General features: G+C 39.1%; 2 protein-coding genes and 1 long non-coding RNA gene across 6 annotated transcripts; 2 read left to right on the forward strand and 1 right to left on the reverse strand.

Annotated features, from left to right (window-relative positions):
- Positions 1 to 1,040: 1,040 nt before the first annotated feature.
- Positions 1,041 to 6,921, forward strand: LOC146553246 (leukotriene B4 receptor 1-like). Of its 3 annotated transcripts, none has more exons than XM_085254863.1 (6): positions 1,041 to 1,680; positions 1,986 to 2,653; positions 3,055 to 3,652; positions 4,795 to 4,995; positions 5,107 to 5,150; positions 6,118 to 6,921. In XM_085254863.1, exons 3-6 carry the CDS (start codon positions 3,074 to 3,076, stop codon positions 6,386 to 6,388), a joined length of 1,095 nt encoding a protein of 364 aa, XP_085110989.1. In that variant the 5' UTR covers positions 1,041 to 1,680; positions 1,986 to 2,653; positions 3,055 to 3,073; the 3' UTR covers positions 6,389 to 6,921. The 3 variants fall into 3 exon arrangements, with proteins under 3 accessions (XP_085110989.1, XP_085110986.1, XP_085110987.1); XM_085254860.1 differs by having other exon boundaries at positions 1,986 to 2,228; XM_085254861.1 differs by lacking the exon at positions 1,986 to 2,653 and having other exon boundaries at positions 1,045 to 1,680; positions 6,118 to 6,920.
- Positions 6,922 to 7,740: 819 nt separating this feature from the next.
- Positions 7,741 to 10,030, reverse strand: LOC146553247 (uncharacterized). The gene is made up of 3 exons (XR_014889497.1): positions 9,892 to 10,030; positions 8,789 to 8,814; positions 7,741 to 7,934 (listed from the first exon to the last, which is right to left on the reverse strand). It is a non-coding gene; the product is annotated as an uncharacterized LOC146553247 (long non-coding RNA).
- Positions 10,031 to 12,743: 2,713 nt separating this feature from the next.
- On the forward strand, positions 12,744 to 17,655 carry sdr39u1 (short chain dehydrogenase/reductase family 39U, member 1). 2 transcript variants are annotated; one of them, XM_085254495.1, is made up of 6 exons: positions 12,744 to 12,871; positions 13,596 to 13,702; positions 14,000 to 14,082; positions 14,183 to 14,304; positions 14,417 to 14,569; positions 16,317 to 17,655. In XM_085254495.1, exons 1-6 carry the CDS (start codon positions 12,856 to 12,858, stop codon positions 16,742 to 16,744), a joined length of 909 nt encoding a protein of 302 aa, XP_085110621.1. In that variant the 5' UTR covers positions 12,744 to 12,855; the 3' UTR covers positions 16,745 to 17,655. The 2 variants fall into 2 exon arrangements, with proteins under 2 accessions (XP_085110621.1, XP_085110619.1); XM_085254493.1 differs by lacking the exon at positions 12,744 to 12,871 and adding an exon at positions 12,945 to 13,002.
- The last annotated feature ends 20 nt before the right edge of the window (positions 17,656 to 17,675 follow it).

Raw genomic sequence — 17,675 nt, forward strand, 5'->3', positions numbered from 1 at the left:
CTTGAAACAAGATAACATTCATTAGTAGGAATTGGGAAAACTTCTGTTTACCTTTGTTAGCCACTTGGCTATGATAGTAAACAGTAGACTGCTGATGATATGACAAAGACAGCAAATATTAAAAATGACATCTCGCAGGCGCCCAAGAGAAATGCTAGTAAGATGCTCAAACCAACTGGCTCCTTTTGATGTGGCATCAGATTCCAGTCTTTGGAGGAAGCTTATTTCCACTTATTTCTTTTGGTCACTACCCATAGCTCGTAACTGTAGGTGAAGGTAGGGACATAGACCAAATGGTAAATTGAGAGCTTTGCTTTTATACTCAGCTCTATCATCACCACGACGAACCAGTACAGTACATCGCTGCAGACACGGCACCAATCCGTCTGTCGATCTCGCACCAAAACCTCGATGCAATTCCAGCACAAATGCTTCAAATGTTTCACTGTCTCACATAGCCTCATTTTGGCCCTCACAACCTTCAGGGAACTTAGAAAGAATGTTCCTTCATGGTTCCCTGAAGGTCACTGATTGCTGGGTTATGTAATTAAAACAGAGAACTTGGATGTATTAGGAGCAGCTGTTTTTCAGGGATCTCTGCTAATGTTAGGTAGACAGAGTGCTGAAGTGTTGCTGCCCTCTGCTGGACTGTGTATTGTATTCAACAGTCTAAAAATAAGATACCCATGTAATCCCTGCATGCTATTAAATGGTGTGAAGATTGAAAACTGCTTCTACTGATTCTGAAAACTTTCCATCGGGATCTTTATTAATCAGTCACCTCAATCATTAACTCACAACCACAAAGTTTCAACCTGGTTACAATAAAATATCTTTTAATTGTGGAGGGAAAGTGTATTTGTCATGGCTTTCATGAATGAAAGATTTTCTGTTTTCCTTGTTTTCACACATTTCCTCAATGGTTATGACATATGTACATTCGGTTCTTTCCTCAAGAGTGACTCTTTTTGCGAACTGATCTTCATCCGCACTGCCCTGGACACCCACATGCAGTGCATGGCAGCCAAACAATAACATAAACCTGACATCTCTGCCTTAAACACTGATATATTGTCAGGAATTCTGCATGCCTTTTTAATTCATGAATTCATCTATCAGTACTTCTCTTTCTGAATCTTTTTTCTTCCTGATTTCCATTGGTAAAAATAATTCAAAATGTGTTTAGCTACTGGCTTCTGGATCTGACAGACAGGAAGAGATTACAGTGAATAACAGATCTGACTTCATTTCGCTCCCAGTTTAGAATTGGTTGTTGTTCTCAATTGTTCTGTATTTTTAAGGCTGTTTAAATATTTTTTTTCTTTTTGTTCTGTTTGGGTTTTTTGTTTGGTTTTGTTTTATATTTTGAAAATTAGCATTTCTGTCAGTGACAGAGACTTATGTGAACAATTACATTTTGCTGATGTGTGTGTGTGTAATCTCTAAATACATGTTTGTGCCTGTGTGCCCAGCAAACATGACATAGGAAAGTTGTGCAAGACAGAAAAAGAAATAGCATGACTTTTAAGGAAGGACATCCCCTCACCGACAGCATGTTACAGCCTGCGAGGCAGGAAAGGATTCAGTTTTTATTCAGCTCACAGGAACACCATCAAATTTTGGGAACAGCGGACATCCTAAGCTCATACACATCACGGAGAAATAACAAACCGTCAAAAGGTGAGCAATATAATATATACTAAATAGCCATTTTAGCATATTTTCTTTTGGACCTCTTTTTGATAACAAACAGCATCTTATTTTTGTTGCAATACTTACTGGTGATGTAAGCCTGGCAGTAATTAATTTTTTTAATTACTTGCAAAACTCCAACAGGGGAAAATAAACAGTGTGTTTTAGTGGTACCAGAGAAAAGAAATTAAGACTTGATGTCTTGTTCTCATCATATCATCGTATGTTGACCAGTTTGTGAACCTTTAGACTTCTGTCACTATCACTTATATTTATTTTGTCTTTGCGATCAGTGCACAGATGCGTCATACTTTTTACCACAAGGTGCAAAACTGACGCAGAGGATGACTGTCTGTGACTTCGGCATATCAGTTTTCGACATGAGACAAAGGAGAAAAAAAATCAACTTGAAACAAAGACTGTATACTTTTCTTTGACGCAGTGCAGCTAATGTTCGACAAGTTTGGGCTGAATCGTTGGCTTGGTTGCAAATATTTAAACGCTGTGTCAGGGTAGCACATGTCCTCAGTTATTGTGTATGACTGTCTTCTTAATATTATGGTTTGTTTGAATGTTGTTTGTTGAAAGAATCAAATCGTCCAAAAACTCTGTGTTCAGTAATTTCTGTCTCTTTTAAAAAAAAATAAACTAGTAAAAAACTATATCTAATTTGCTTAACACAGAGAAAAAATAGGTTGTGGTTTTAGGAAGTGTCTAAAATCTATCTGTACAGAGCTGATGGTTAAATGTCGAAAAATAAACACTACCAAAGTCAAACATTTTGGTTTTCATATTTGTAGAAGTTTTTTAGATCTATTAAGTAAAATAGGATTTAGGCTTTGGCAGTGCAGGTTAAACGTGTTTTGGGTGGTCTCCCATGATTTCTGGATTAAGGTATTGAAGCTCTTTCTTGATAAGAAACATCTGTTCAATGTGGAGAGTCCGAAAATGCAGTTCAAAGGTGCTTATCTTAAAAAGATAAATGAATGAATGAATGATAATAAATAATACTGAAGGGGCAATCTGCTAACCTGACAGTCATGCTGAATTATAACCACTGTAAACAGTTTCCATGAAGTTAGCATTTATCAAGGGCTACTCTAGTATTTTGGACCTCATTAGTTTTGTTTATTTATTGATTTATAGAGTTAAATGTCAATCTCATTTATTTCACCTCTGTAATATTCTTGATATTTAAATTGATCTATAGTTTTATATATTTTAGAGCTATTGCTGATGTTTTGTAGACTTTTTAATACATTGTCATATTAAATTAGTTTAGTCTGTTACTGTCATTGTCTTGGAGCAGCTGTAAGCTACATAATTTCCTTTTGGTGTTCTAATGTTTTTTCCCATCTAAAGGATCAAAAATTCTTCTGCCATGAGCTACTCAAGTCTCTCACCTCTGACTGGACCAAACCCCACCCCTGACCCTGATGATGAAAATGCTGTGAAAAATGACTATTCCGCAGCCATTGGTGCCCTCATCCTCAGCTTGGTCTTCCTCCTGGGCGTCCCTGGAAATCTCTTCATTGTCTGGAGCATCCTGGCCCGCTGCCAACAACGCTCAGTCACCACTCTCCTCATCCTTAACTTGGCATGTGCTGATGGGTTCCTCATGGCTCTCACCATCTTTTTCATCATCTACCTGGTCATGCAGACGTGGGTCTTTGGAAACGCCATGTGTAAAATCCTGTTCTACCTGTGCAACTCCAACATGTATGCGTCAATCTTTCTGATAACCCTGATGAGCGTGCACAGGCTGTTGGCCATAGTCTTTCCACACACACTGTATCGCCTGATCACCAGGAAGGTTGTGAGGAGGGTGATCCTAGGCACATGGGTGCTAGTGATGGCCATGTCTATCCCCTCATTGGTGTTTCGAGATGTGAAAAAAGAAACTGATGATATGAATCAAACAACATATGTGTGTGCATCCAATCACACACTGCGTAGACATGTAAGTACACTTGTGTTGGTTATTTGTCTGCCACTGATCTGATTAGTTTCATAATCATATTTCCATCCATAAAATGCCTTCAAAAAACCTTCTGCATGTGAGAGCCCGTAAAATAGTGAGTGAGGTATTGAACATGATCACATGCTTTGAGCAAAAGGTCCAGCACACCTATCTGAAATTAGGTTTGTTTTGTTTTTTGTTTTTTAATAAAGATGCATCAACAACTTGAAAATCTTCATTGGATGATATCAACCTTCTTAATTCACATCAGTTTATAATAGGGTGCTGAAGAGAAAAAAACTGAGAACAGTCTTTTCTTTAAAAATGAATTCTGTTTCAATGTCACAAACCACTGACTTAAAAAATAATAATAAAAGAAATAATGGTAATACTTACATAAAAATAAATTTTATTAGATACAACTTCATGAACAAGTAGACAGTCTATTTTAGCAGGAGGTTGCAGATGTGTTTTTTTACTGTGTTTAAGGCCTTTTATAGCTGCAGCTTAACTAGTATCCATAGTGCTTTGAGCAGATTACTTTTACTAAAAGATTCTTTATACACTAGACTCCATGTGTTTCAAGCTTTTGTGTTAATCCTTCATAAAGGATCAATGCAAAACATTGTTTTTACAGGTAAAAGTCCTCTTTTTAAAATACTAGTTTTGTTGGCATTTTTCCCTTTATTGGATAGCAAAGCAGTTAAGATGATACTTGAAGAGGAGGAGAGAGGGAAGACATGCAGCAAAGTGCTGTAGGTCAGATTCAAACCTAGGTCATAGCTCTCCAGCCATGTGGCAGGTGCTCGCTTGTTCACCCACTAAGCTAAAGTGGCAACAATAAAAGTTGTTGTTAATTAAGGCTTCAAAACTAGTAGCATCCAAATTCCCTTCAGAATGTATATAGTAAAAATACTTATTATGCAGAAGGTGCTTTTTCACACAAAAGACATCATGACGTGGCTTAAAGTCATCAGATGTTTGATTTTGTCCTCTAATTTGACAAAAACAAAGCAAATAAGTTAATTCAACTTAAACAGTTTTACAATTTTAGCTTTTACTTCTTTATTTGTTTTCCATATTTGGAGAAATCAGTTCATGTCTGAAGAAAAGTGCCTTTCTTTATATGCTCTTGTTTTCAGGTGAGGTTTCAGTACGCATTTGAGACAGTGGCAGGATTCATTATTCCTTATGCAATCATTATAACCTGCTATGTTGTCATCCTGAAACGCTTGAGGGAGACCAAGTTCCAACGAAATGCCCGCAGCGAGAAACTCATCCTGGCTATTGTCATCACATTTGGTCTGTTCTGGCTGCCGTACCACGTCATCAACATGGTACAGGTGTGCGAGGGCGTGTTCTTGACAAATATTCGCATCAAATCTGCTCAAAATTTCTGTTAAGAGAGCTGTGCTTTTGAGTGAATACTGAGTGTGTTTTGTTTTCTACCAAAGGTGGCAGCTGCTTGGTACCCAAAGAACTCACCCATAAGAGAAAGGTGAGTAACTTAAGTTTTCTGTAGAGGCTCTTTCTCCACTCTGTTACATATTCTTTACTTGGTTGTACATGTGTGTGCTTTTGTGTGGCATCAATATATGGTTAGTGTGTGGTGACAGTGTGTGTCCGTTTACCTTTATGGTGGGAAGCCTGTCTCGGTAGCTTCCCAGGATTCTGTTGCCCGGATCCCCACAACAAAGTTGTAGCTGCTGTGTCTCTAGCGGCTAGCTGTGGCTAATGTGTTAGCCAGTGAGTGAGACCCTCGGGTCACATCCCTAGCTCAGGACTGATGAGGAAAGTGGACATCTCACAGGCAATGGCAGAGTGTCCAGGCCCTTGGGCGGGATCCACTCCCTCATCAGCTTTGGGATCAGACTACAGCGGGCTAGGCCACCACCCCCTCCCCTGCCTGAGAATAACTTGGGGCACCTACAGCTCTGTGGATCCTTGGGTCACGTCCCCAGCTCGGCCCCCGACTTCCCACCACACCTGAGCAGGCGAGGAAGGTGGAAGTGTCTGGGCCCTCGGGCGGGATCCACTCTGCTGAAACCAAAAAAAAAAAAAAAGCTTTTTTGGGTGTGGGTGTGTGTGTGTGTGTGTGTGTGGGAGGGGGGGGGGCATTCTTACAAGAGCAAGTACAAACTTTGAATGTTTAAATGCAAAAAGTGCAGTGGAAGTGCTAGAGGAACAGGTCAGTAAGAGCATCTTAGAGAGGTATAGTTTTTCACAAGTAAAGATGGGTAAAGGGTCACCAATCTGCAAAAACTACATCTAAAATATGTGCAGCAATTTCAGAGTAATGTTCCTCAATGTGAAGTTGTTAAGACATTGACCATCCTACCATCTCAAGTACATAATATTATGAAATTATTCAGAATGTGGAGAAATCTATGTGCAATGAACACAGCTGGAAAAAAAAAAAAATATATATATATATATATATGACTTTTCAAACTTTTCCCCTGCAGATTAGATACCATCTCTCAGTCCAGCCGTGCAGTGACCTCAGCTTTGGCCTTCATCAGCAGTTGTGCTAACCCAGTCCTCTACACCTTTGCAGGGAAATCCTACATCAAGAAAAATGGTTTTGCCTTCATGGCTAAGCTATTTGAGGGAACATTATCAGATCAAACAGGAACCAAAAGCACCCGACTCACAACTGACAATGTCGGAGAGAGTAATGTTGATTGTCAAAATCGTACAGTGGCTTCTACTCCAGAGAACAGGAATGTTGAATGAACTTCATACACTAACAGACTGTATATATAAATGAAAGCACTTAAAATTGTGTAAAGCTTTATGTGGACTTATAGATTTTAGGCTACACACAACAAGCATTAGCACAGCATTTTTTTTTATTTAAAATGTGATAACACAATTAAAGTGGAAGTCAGGAGTGTAAGCACAAGCAGTTTACCTTCGTCTACGTGCATCTGAATATCTGTAAAGTCTCAGGTCTGTAAATACGTTAAAACTGTAGTTTTAACGTATTTACAGTTTTTATTCCTTAATGTAAAGACTGATTTTGTAAAATAAAAATGGTGTGAATGAAAACTGATGCTTGCTACTAAAGTACACTTTAAGAAAACTGCATATTCAATATCAAGAAATTTTTAATGCAGTTTACTTTCAATGAAAAAAAACAAAAACATTTAAAATCTTCTGCAATTGACAGTGTCATGAGCTTCTGTCAGATTTGTTACATAGAAGCTCAAGTCAAAGGACTCGTGTTTAACCTGCTTTTTGTCCAACATTTCTACATAATCTGTTTTTATTTTGTCATCGTTAAAGCCAGAATGACTTTGAGCCAAGAAAAGGCACCACCAACTTTAATTGTTACAAATGTAGAAGAGCATCTCTAAATTAAAGAAAATTGGCTACAGCTGCAGAAAATGTGCCATTCCCAATGCTACAATTTCCTCACCAAAAATGGTCAAAGTCAGAGTTTTGTGCAACAGTGGATTCTCCAGGCTTGTATCGATGCTGGTGATCAATGTTTGAGCGTTGTTAAACACAAGTACACTTGCATACCATTGTTGCTGCCAAGGAACAAGGCTCAGGTCATCTCAAACTGGTTTCCTCAACTTGAAAACGAGCTCACTGCTCAAATAGCCTCCAGTCAAATACAGCACCTTTGGTTTGTGGAATGAAGGTTGTATCAGATGCCAAACCCAAAGCAACTGATTCCATCACATCCAAATAGACCAAAATCTGAGTAGTCTTTTCAGCATCTTGTCAAATATCTGCTATAGTAGCAGGCTGTAGCCAATGACAGAGCCCAGTGAGTGTATACTGAGGTCAAGACCTCAGTTTTACTGATGCTTTTCATACCTTTCAGTAACGCCTTTTCGCAGATTAGGCAACAGGAATTTTAATTTAGTCATTTTCCCCACTACACTTTAAACATGTTTTGACTGGTCCATTTAGACATGCTCCTAGTCTAATTTTAATATTCATTTACCCATTTTGCCCCAACTTCAAATGTACGGCACATTAACCATAATTAAAAAGAAGTCCTTTGCACAGTCCAAGCCCAACACATCCTGCAAAAACAATTCAAATTACACATTTGAAATAAAAACCTGCAAAAGTTTGATTTACAAAAAAGATGCTTTATTGAACACACAAATGTACCTACTACAAATTGTTATCACTGAAATATAGATCGAGTTGTATTTGTCAGTAAACAAAGATTTAATTAAAATAAATTACATTTAATACTTTAAAATCACAACATTTCCACCTGAGGAAACCCAGCAGCCAGAGCTCATGAAGGATCCATCACCTGTCAAACAAAGAAAATATTAATAGAGCCTCAAAGGCATTAATTCAGCATTACAATCACTTTAGAGTTTAAAATAAATTTAAAAAAAAAAGTGGGGGTGCTGTTGAACTATGTTGTACTAAACTCTGGTTACACATTTTTAGTACACCACAATATAAAAACATACTGCACAGACTAAGTAACACTTTAATGTTAACCTAAGTTAATTTAAAGTCATCAACTTAATGGCTTTGCTGACTTCATGCATCACTGACTAGCCAATCAGTGACCACATCTACCGACACATTTTCATATTTCTGCCTCGATTGCTTGGTACCCCGGTTGAGTTGGTACTAAAAAGTACCAGGTACTATCACCTAATGGAAAACCCTAAAAAGTGTCCTGACCCGAATAGGGACTAATGAAAACTGGCTATTAGATCATACGGTTCCTTTGTGATGCAAGCTTATTGGCCATTCAATATCAGATTATGGGCTGGATTTTGATATCCAGAGTGGATTGCATTAACCATTTAATTTCAAAAAGTCAAAAAAGAAATTACCTAGCAGAATTTGACCCTAGTTAAATTTTGACTATAGACCACCTGACTTCAGCATCTTAAATTTCTTAATTTTATCTCCTTTTCTGTCTTCATTTATTTATACCATTTGTATTTTATCTGCTCTATTTCTATTGTATATCTTAACCAGCATCTGAGGGTGGACAGCAAAGAAACAATTTCATTTGCACAGAGAAATGCCTTTCTTTGGACACATGACATTAAACACCTTGAATCTAAAGCTTGGAATTTCCACACTTTTAAACCAACAGATATTGTGATGCAATTTCAGCGAACAAAACTGAAGAAACCTTACCTTGGACACACCCAGGTTCTGAAATCCTGAAAGAAAAGGAACATAAGATTAGCTTAACTGTGCACTTACACACCAGAGTGCCTGACCTGCGCCCTTACTGTCAAACCCATCAGTGCAGTGAAAGATAATCATGAGGTTTCAGGTGAAACACGGACTCACATGCAACTCATCATCAAGGTTTGACTAAAAGCTGGCAAGTCTGCATCTGCAGCAGGTATAGGATGAGAACTGAAATGGCACAACTCAATTAATGGGCCTAGTGTGATAAAGCTAAGAGTAAAGAAATAATTTCTTATTTTTTATATAATGCACAGTTTAGTTGATGCATTTTAAAATGTGTGAACTGAACATTCAGCTTGTGATTTTGGTAAATATTACAGCAATGTTTAGAACTTACAGAACCTATTTAGCTCATTTAGGAATTTACACTCAGGACAAGACAGGAAACCCTTTGTTTTACAAGCATAAACAAAGGGAACACGCTGACTCCTCAAGTTCTTAATAAAACGGATTATACCCTTTGTAAACAAGGCCTTAGTGCTTGACCTTTATATTAGTTTTAACTTTGTTACTTATGAAGTTCATAGTGGACGTTAGTTGACCCAACATAGTAGCACGGAGGTCTTATGCACGGGTATTGTGTCGTTTGACGCAACTAAAATTAACTTCCAATTTTAATCAGTTTCGTTCAGTTCTCGGTGAAGCAAGCCAGCTTCATTTAGATCGTTTTGTATGTGATGTTTGAAGTACACACCAACCCTGACCCACAGGTCTTCCTCCTATGGGAGTCATTAACCTCAAACACATCAACCTAAACTGTTATAACATTACAGAACACAGCCCCAGCACCTTAAAGTTCACTGAGCTCCCAATCAAAGCCTAAATTGCATCAGTCCCTCGTACGCATCGTTTAATATTCAGCTGCATTTTCCTCATCAGCGGAAACCACGAGGTGCATTTGGCGCTACTGAAGCTGCGAGCTAACAATGTGCGGAAATAACGTCAAGAAACGCGCAAACGCATAAATATAAACACGACACCTGCGACAATAACGAAGAGAATCATCACTAAAGGTGAACATTTAGAGTAAAACAAGGTGTCACCTCGTCAGTTCTCGTCTCTCCAGCACCTCATGTCCGACCTGCATCACCGCAACAAGGAAGAGAGGTCGTTAATGAGCCCGAGCCGCAATTTATCTCTTTATCAAACCACGTGTCTCCTGCTCTCTGCCGTCAAGCAAGCAGCTTCCGGGTTTGCCTGTGCCGCATAAAAATAAAAACATCGTTTAACAGTATACTTTCAAGACATCTTCTCTTTAATACGCATCCTGCATATTATTACTGAAACACATTACTACCGAAATGTAAACATAATGACATAAAGTAGCAGCATAGAGGCACAGCCTGAATATACAAGTAAGGAAAATACATACAGTGGCATACAGTACATTTTCCACATGACTTTATCAATCTCTAACGTCATTTTGGAGGAATTTAGGCCCACACGTCCTTACGGTGTTGCTTCAGCTAATTGACGTTAGCAGGCAAACTTTTATGCACAGCTCTCTGAAGGTCCTGCTACAATATTTTAATAAGGTTGCAGCCTGGACTTTGACTGAGCCAATGCAACATATTTTTTTAGCCATTCTGTTGCAGATTTGCTGCCAAGCTGTAGCTATGGGACCGATTACTTCTTATTTGACCCTAAAATACTTTTGATTAGCACAGTGAATGCAAGGTGCACAGGTCCTGTGGCCGCAAAACAGTCCTCAAATTGTTACCCCCCTCTACCACCAACAGCTGGTATGAGATGTTTGTGTTGATATGCTGTGTTTGGTTTTTTGGCAAACATGGCGGTGTGCATTATGACCAACCATCTCAACTTTGGTTTCATCTTTCCAAAGCAGCACATTGTTACACACACATATATATGTGTGTGTGTGTGTGTGTGTGTGTGTGTGTGTGTGTGTGTGTGTGTGTGTGTGTGTGTGTGTGTGTGGCTAACATAAATAACAACATTAAATTATTATTGTTGTTACTGTTGTTAAGATTTTTGTTTAGCTTTTGTTGATGTTGGACTGTGGCCCATGGCGCTATTGTAATATTTACGTTTTGTATTACCCTTTAATTAGCAGAAAATGATACCATAAATGGCATTTTTATTTCACTCGTATTCCTGTGCATCTGTGCTAATCCTGCAATGATAAATGTCTGTTACAAGATATTCGCTTTAAACTTAAAAAAAACAAACAACTTTTGTTTGTTTTAACTATGATCTTCTACATTAATAATTTATTGCCTAATATTACCTAATTTCTTACCTAATCAAGGGTAAACATTTCTCATTCGGATGCTGTAGTTACGTCAGAGGCGGTGTGAGTTAAACTTTTAGTACTTAAAGCTAAAAAAGTTTGGGGTTATATCTCATATTATTCCTTTAAATTTGAAAAGGAACGACATCACATCACTAAAACCAGCAGGTGTCAGCTGTTACTAAAGAATTCCGACTTCGGTCAAGCCAACTGTGAACTACAAAATGACGTGTTTGCGTGGCTAAAGTACGGAACGCCGATTGGACCAAACTCGCTGAAATTACAGTTTGATAACAGAGCAGCTGGAGAAGGAGAGGAGGGAGGTGGAGATGGGGGAGATGCCTCTAGGACTGAGAAGAACACAACTTGTACTTAATTATTGGGCAAATCTTCAAGGCCATGGACAGGATCACCCACCACAAGCAGTTCTTAACCCTTGCTGGGAGAAAGGAAGGTGGAAATCAAAGAGCTTTGGGTGGATTGTGGGTGGAAGAGCAAGTGAATTTAAACTGGATCAGTTGGACGAGTTTCGTTACCAGCAATATCTCCCTGGATACTTCCTGAAGCCATAGTTGATTTCACTCTACTGGATAAGAAGACTAAGGATGGGGCATTTATTTTAAACTCCTATACTGTGAAGGCTTACATTGACCAGTTTTATGGTTGTGTTCAATTATATACGGATGCATCTAAGGATTCAGCCAGTCAAATTGGTGTAGCAGTTGTGGTCCCAGAGTTCATGGTTAAAATAGAAAAAAGGATCACTGATAGACTGTCAGTATTCACTGGAGAACTGCTTGCAATTCTGTTGGCGGTTCAGTGGGTGGAAGATATGAGGCCATTAAAAGCTATTGTTTGTTCAGAATCAAGAGCATCATTGCTTAGTTTACAAGGTAGTCACTCAGATGTGAGAGCAGATATTCTAGCAGAAATTCAGCAAACACTGTTCAGGATAAACATGATGGGTCTTACAGTTGTGTTTCTATGGATTCCAGCCCATTATGGAATAATGGGGAATGAAATGGCAGACGGAGCGGCGAAGCAAGCCACAAAACATGGGACAGTTGACCTGGCTGTTAGTTTTGGTCAAGCTGAAGTGAAGAGTATCATACGGCAAGAAATGAGGGGTAGATGGCAAAAGCAGTGGGAGGAGGAAAGGAGAGGATGGTGGTTGTGTACAATACAAAGGGGGGTAGGAGAAATGAGGACCACTGGAAGGAGCAGGAGAGAGGAGATGGTCATATCGAGATTGAGATTTGGACATACTGGGTTAAATGCTACATTATTCTTGATTGGGAAACATAATCATAATCATAATCAGAATACTTTATTAATCCCGAAGGAAATTAGGGAAATGTGCCTTCTGTGGAGACACAGAAACTATAGAGTTTGTGATATTGCACTGTCCGAAATATCAGGTGGAGAGGAGACAATTATCCCAAAACCTTATTAATATGAAAATGAAATTGGATCTGGTTGACCTATTGCAAAAGGATTCTGGAAGTAAGAGTTACCAGGCTTTATTTCAGTTTTTTAAAGCGGGAAGAGTGTTTGAAAGGCTTTGAGGTGTTTTTTTCTTTGGGGGGGGGGGGCGTCATTCCAGTTCACACTCCATACTAGTGGTGGCGGTAATGCACCAATCAGTTGTTTGCCAACCGCCAATAACATTTAAGAAGAGGAAGAAGAAGGAGAGGCGGGACTCGTGTACGGTGGCGTTTTGAGATTTAACTCAAGGTTAAAGGGCAAGCTTCTGGCCATGAGAATTTTAATAGGTATGTACAATTTTTAAAAAGTTACACGTTTTTTAAAGTTGCTCGGAAAGGTCAGAGTGACATTACGCTTTCAGATAGCTTACAGCTAATGTTTACGTTGCGGCCAATAATGAAGTGCCTTATATCCATTAGTGAGTTTGTACTTGTGCATTATGTTGGGCTGTAGCACTATTGTGAACAGAGCCTGGGAGCTTTGAGAAAGCGTGCTAGAACTGTGTGCTTATGGTGTGTTTCATAGTTGAGTTTGCTCAGGTAATGCACAAAGCAATGTTTTGTAAGCATGTACAATACGCATGCGCACCACGCATGCCTGACTCACCTAATTTTGAGGGTTTTTTTTTTTTTAAATAATTTTGAAGCGTTTCTATGTATTTATTTAGTTGTTTGGTTAAATAATAGAAATATTTCTCTTTAAGTTAAACTGCAAAAACGAGAATAAAGTTGACCCAAAGCCACCTTAACGTCATGAGCAAAAAGGGTTTTTTGAAAGTTGCGACTTTCCTTTGTTACAGCAGTTAAAACTGAGTGTAATTTTAAATTTAACGTAAAACGTTAAAAAAAATTAAAGCACGATATGATAAAATAAATCCGATTTTAAATCTTTATACAGTACTTTCTTTACACACTTGTACGAATCACAGTTTCTAAGTTGAAGGAAGTGTGCGGCTTTTGTTTTTCAGTTTGTTCCTTTTGATGATTTCTCTGTCTGTTGTGTTTCTTGTAGGAGGGGGATCTGGCTTCGTTGGCCGTGAGCTTACCCGCCTACTTAGGGACAAAGGTCATGAGGTGACACTGATATCCCGCCAGCCTGGTCCAGGGAAGATAACATGGGTATGACCTAAAGTTAATACAAAGTAAAAGGGCAAACCTAAAGCTCATTTTAGGACCTGTTGATTCATCACTGTTAACGAAACATCATACTGGAGCTGATGCCTGATGGTTTGAAGGACTGAAATTAGAGAGGGAGAAGAAATTTATTAATCCCTCGTGTTGGTTCCTCCGGGAAATTCAGTATGTACAAACTGTACAGACAGAGACGTACAAACTGATAAATGTGGAAGGGGGATAGTTTACAGATCCAGTGACATTTCTAAACATCTTTATGTTTCTTCCTCTCTGCTCCTGCAGGGTGAGCTGGAGTCTCAGGGTCTCCCACCGTGTGAGGGTGCCGTCAACTTGGCTGGAGAGAATCTCATAAACCCACTGCGATGGTGAGAAATAAATAATCAAAGAGTCCATCCTAATATCTGCAGCATTTTAATGCATTTACAGGGATTGTCACTGTTTCTTCCCTTGGGTTCTGTTTTGAAGGTGGAATGAAAGCTACAAAAAAGACTTGTTCTCCAGTCGCGTTGACACAACTAAAGCTCTTTCTCAAGCCATTGCTGCTTCCTCCAGTCCTCCTCACTCTTGGGTGCTGGTGTCAGGTGTAGGTAAGCATTTAATAAGTGAGATTCTACTCAGCACAGCAGATCAGATGAACTCATTGATAATATAGATAGTAATTCTATTATTGCTTTTCCATTGTTTGTTTTCATGACACAGCTTGCTATAAACCCAGTCTAACAGCTCAATACACAGAAGACAGTGAATGGACTCCGTTTGACCTTCTCTCAAGACTTGTCAAAGAGTGGGAAGCAGCAGCACTACTTCCTGAAAATGTGGCAAAAACCACCAAACAAGTCATCATCCGGCCTGGTTTGTATACGGCACATGCTTATGTTTATTGTCCATCCTGAATCTGTCTAAATCAGGGGTGGGCAACTTCAGGCCTCGAGGGCCGGTGTCTCTGCAGGTTTTAGATGTGTCCTGGAACCAACACAGCTGATTTAAATGGCTAAATTAGCTCCTCAACATGTCCTGAAGTTCTCCAGAGGCCTGGTAACAAACTAATCATGTGATTCAGGTGTGTTGTGTTACCCAAGGTAAGATCTAAAACCTGCAGGACACCGGCCCTCGAGGCCTGGAATTGCCTACCTGTGGTCTAAATGGATCAGATGAAGGGCCACATGCATCTCTCTGGTCCTATGTAAGGTCTTTGCTGGATTTTTTTTCCTATTTCTTAAGAACATGGCTTTCAGATCCTGTTCGTCTGCTGTAGATGGTTTCTTTAGGCCTGCCACTTCTCCTTTTGTCCTCACGTCTAGTTTCTTCATAAATTGTAAGTGTAACCTGTAGTTCACACTGCAGGTGTTAATGCTCAATTGCAATTTTTTGATCAAATCCGATTTCTGGTTGTTCACACTACAAATAAAATGTGACAGCAAATGCGCTCTAGTGTGAACAGTTCATGGCCCTCAAAGTGGTCCACATGCACAAAAGAAGATGTCACACACAACGCGCTCTGTTTGCGGAAGTAAAAATGGCGGCTACAGAGCTAGTAGGTGTTGTTGCAGCAGTCTATCAATTTCTGCACAGTCGTAACCGACAGAATTTTGACAAATTAAATAGAGAAAGAAGGAAACAGAGAAAAAAGAGAGCCCGTGCTTTAACAACGGCCGCCATGCTTTCTCGTTTGTCTTCTCTAGCGCTGATAATTGGCGTCCGTCTTGTGTCAGTGATGTAAAAGACAGATTAAATGCAAAATGACCATTCAAACAGCAGTCGCTTTCTAAAACATCAGATACGTAATGGATTCAGTACCACATACGAAAGTGACCTAGGTCGGATTTGAAAATATTGGGTTTGTGCCGTTCAAGCTGTCATACCATGATCGGATATGAGTCGGATAGGATCAAAAAAAGTCGGATTTGATGCGCGTTCGCCTGCAGTGTGAACATAGCCTAAGTGTTCTGCTCATAGTTATTTTGGAATCACCAAAAATATAATTTTTATGCCTGTCAAAATATGTTATCCTTGGCATTTTTCAGAGATTGACTAAATCAACTTAAAGAAATGTGGAAAAAAATTTGTTTTTATGACTGGCTTCTAATAACAAAGTGCCTAAGGATACATTTTTAAAAACAGTGGTTCATTTCTTGAATTGGGTGCCTTTTTCATGCTTGAATGATTCACAGGTCAGTGTTAACTGGTTTAACAAACTAAAGAAAGTAATTGGGGCAAAAACCTTTCCTTTGAAGACGATCGGGTACAAGAACTAGAATAAAAAGAATGAAAAGGCTACCACCATCCAAAGAAAAACTTTAAAAGACCATCAGTCTGTTAAACTTTTGCATTTTGTACATGCATACACAACATGTGAAGATTTAAAGTATCTTATCTCTGTATTACTTTTTATCTTTTTCAGTTTTTATAGCATGAATTAAAATTTTATCTCGTGGGCCATTTCACGGCAGATAATCTGACTAGATTGACTGAATGGACAGCATAAGCTTGAACTAATGGTTTTTCAGTTATAAAGAGTGTCCCAGTAAATCATCATTAAACAAGTTAAAATGGCTGCAGTGAAAAACATGTGCTTTCTTATTTTCCATGCATTCCCCAGGGGCAGTGCTGGGTCGTGATGGTGGGGCCATGAAGCAGATGCTGCTGCCGTTCTGGCTCGGCCTCGGGGGTACCCTGGGATCTGGAAGACAACCATTTCCCTGGATCCACGTTTCAGACCTGGCAGGAATCATTGTCCGCGCACTGGAGCCCCCTGCTGACACTCCACCCTCCTCATCACCACAAGTGTTCAACGGAGTCGCGCCGGCTCTCAACACAAACTATGAATTCACTAAAGAATTGGGTCGGGTCTTGAGGCGGCCCACCATCCTTCCTGTACCTGGCTTTGTCATGAACGCCCTGCTGGGTTCGGAGAGGGCCGTGATCCTTACTCAAGGCCAGAAAGTCATACCTAAGAGGACTTTGGAGTCTGGATTTCAGTACAACTACCCTGACTTGACCTCCGCTTTGAAGGAGATTGTTAATTAACAAGAGAGTACGGCAGTTCATTTTTACTGTAATACAAGAATAAACAAATATGAGCCTAAACGAGTCATTGAAAATGAATCCCAGGATCATGACTCAGTAAAAGACTGTTGTAAATTACTTATTCATCAGATCTGTGTACTGATGAACTGTTGTTTCTCATATTGCTAAAGAGCAGTTATGGGATCATGTTTGAAAAACTGTTTTAAATAAAATGTCATGCTTTGCTTTAAAGTGTTTCTCCGCATTCGGGACAATAACAAGCGGCTTTAAGCCTTTGCTTACATTTAGAAAGCACTGGGACATGATTGTTGATACTGAAGTGTTTCTGTAAAATAAATCTGACAGAGTTGAGTCTTGATAACAGATGTGTCTAAACTTTCTCCTTTAGCAGCTTTTGCTCCTTTCGTTCAAACTCATGAACAGAGCTACAGAAGATAATCTTGGATGGTTGTACATCTAGCCATTAATGCTGCAACTAGTGACCGTGTTTATTGTTATTAACTCCTAATTAATGCAAAAAAAAAAATTGTCAGTGACACAGTGGTTAGTAATATAAATAACCACATGACCACATTACAGATGGTGAAGCACCGAAACAATTATTGGAGCTACAGGTCATAGCCTGGAGTCTTTTTGTTTTGTTTTTTTAAATAGTCGTTTACATAAGTCTAGGTTAATCAAGTTTACTGGATCTTTTTTGTGGCCTGCAGTAAATTAAAAATGTTGCTGAAATCTCACTTTGAGTCTCACAGTGTCACTGAATTAACCTGCAACACGGAAACGTGCAAAAAGAAATTTTACCCTTTTTATTTTAAGGCTGTGAAATGTTATGTTACCAAAAAAAAATACATAAAGCTCATGTTATGTATTGTTCTGCTGAATAAACAACTTTAAGGTTTGTTTGGACCGCATTGAAAATGAAATGCTTCAA

The sequence above is a fragment of the Mchenga conophoros genome, linkage group LG18, assembly GCF_057382185.1.
Source record: "Mchenga conophoros isolate Kocher_MC1m ecotype Shallow Benthic linkage group LG18, M_conophoros_male_GT1.1, whole genome shotgun sequence".
NCBI lineage: Eukaryota > Metazoa > Chordata > Actinopteri > Cichliformes > Cichlidae > Mchenga > Mchenga conophoros.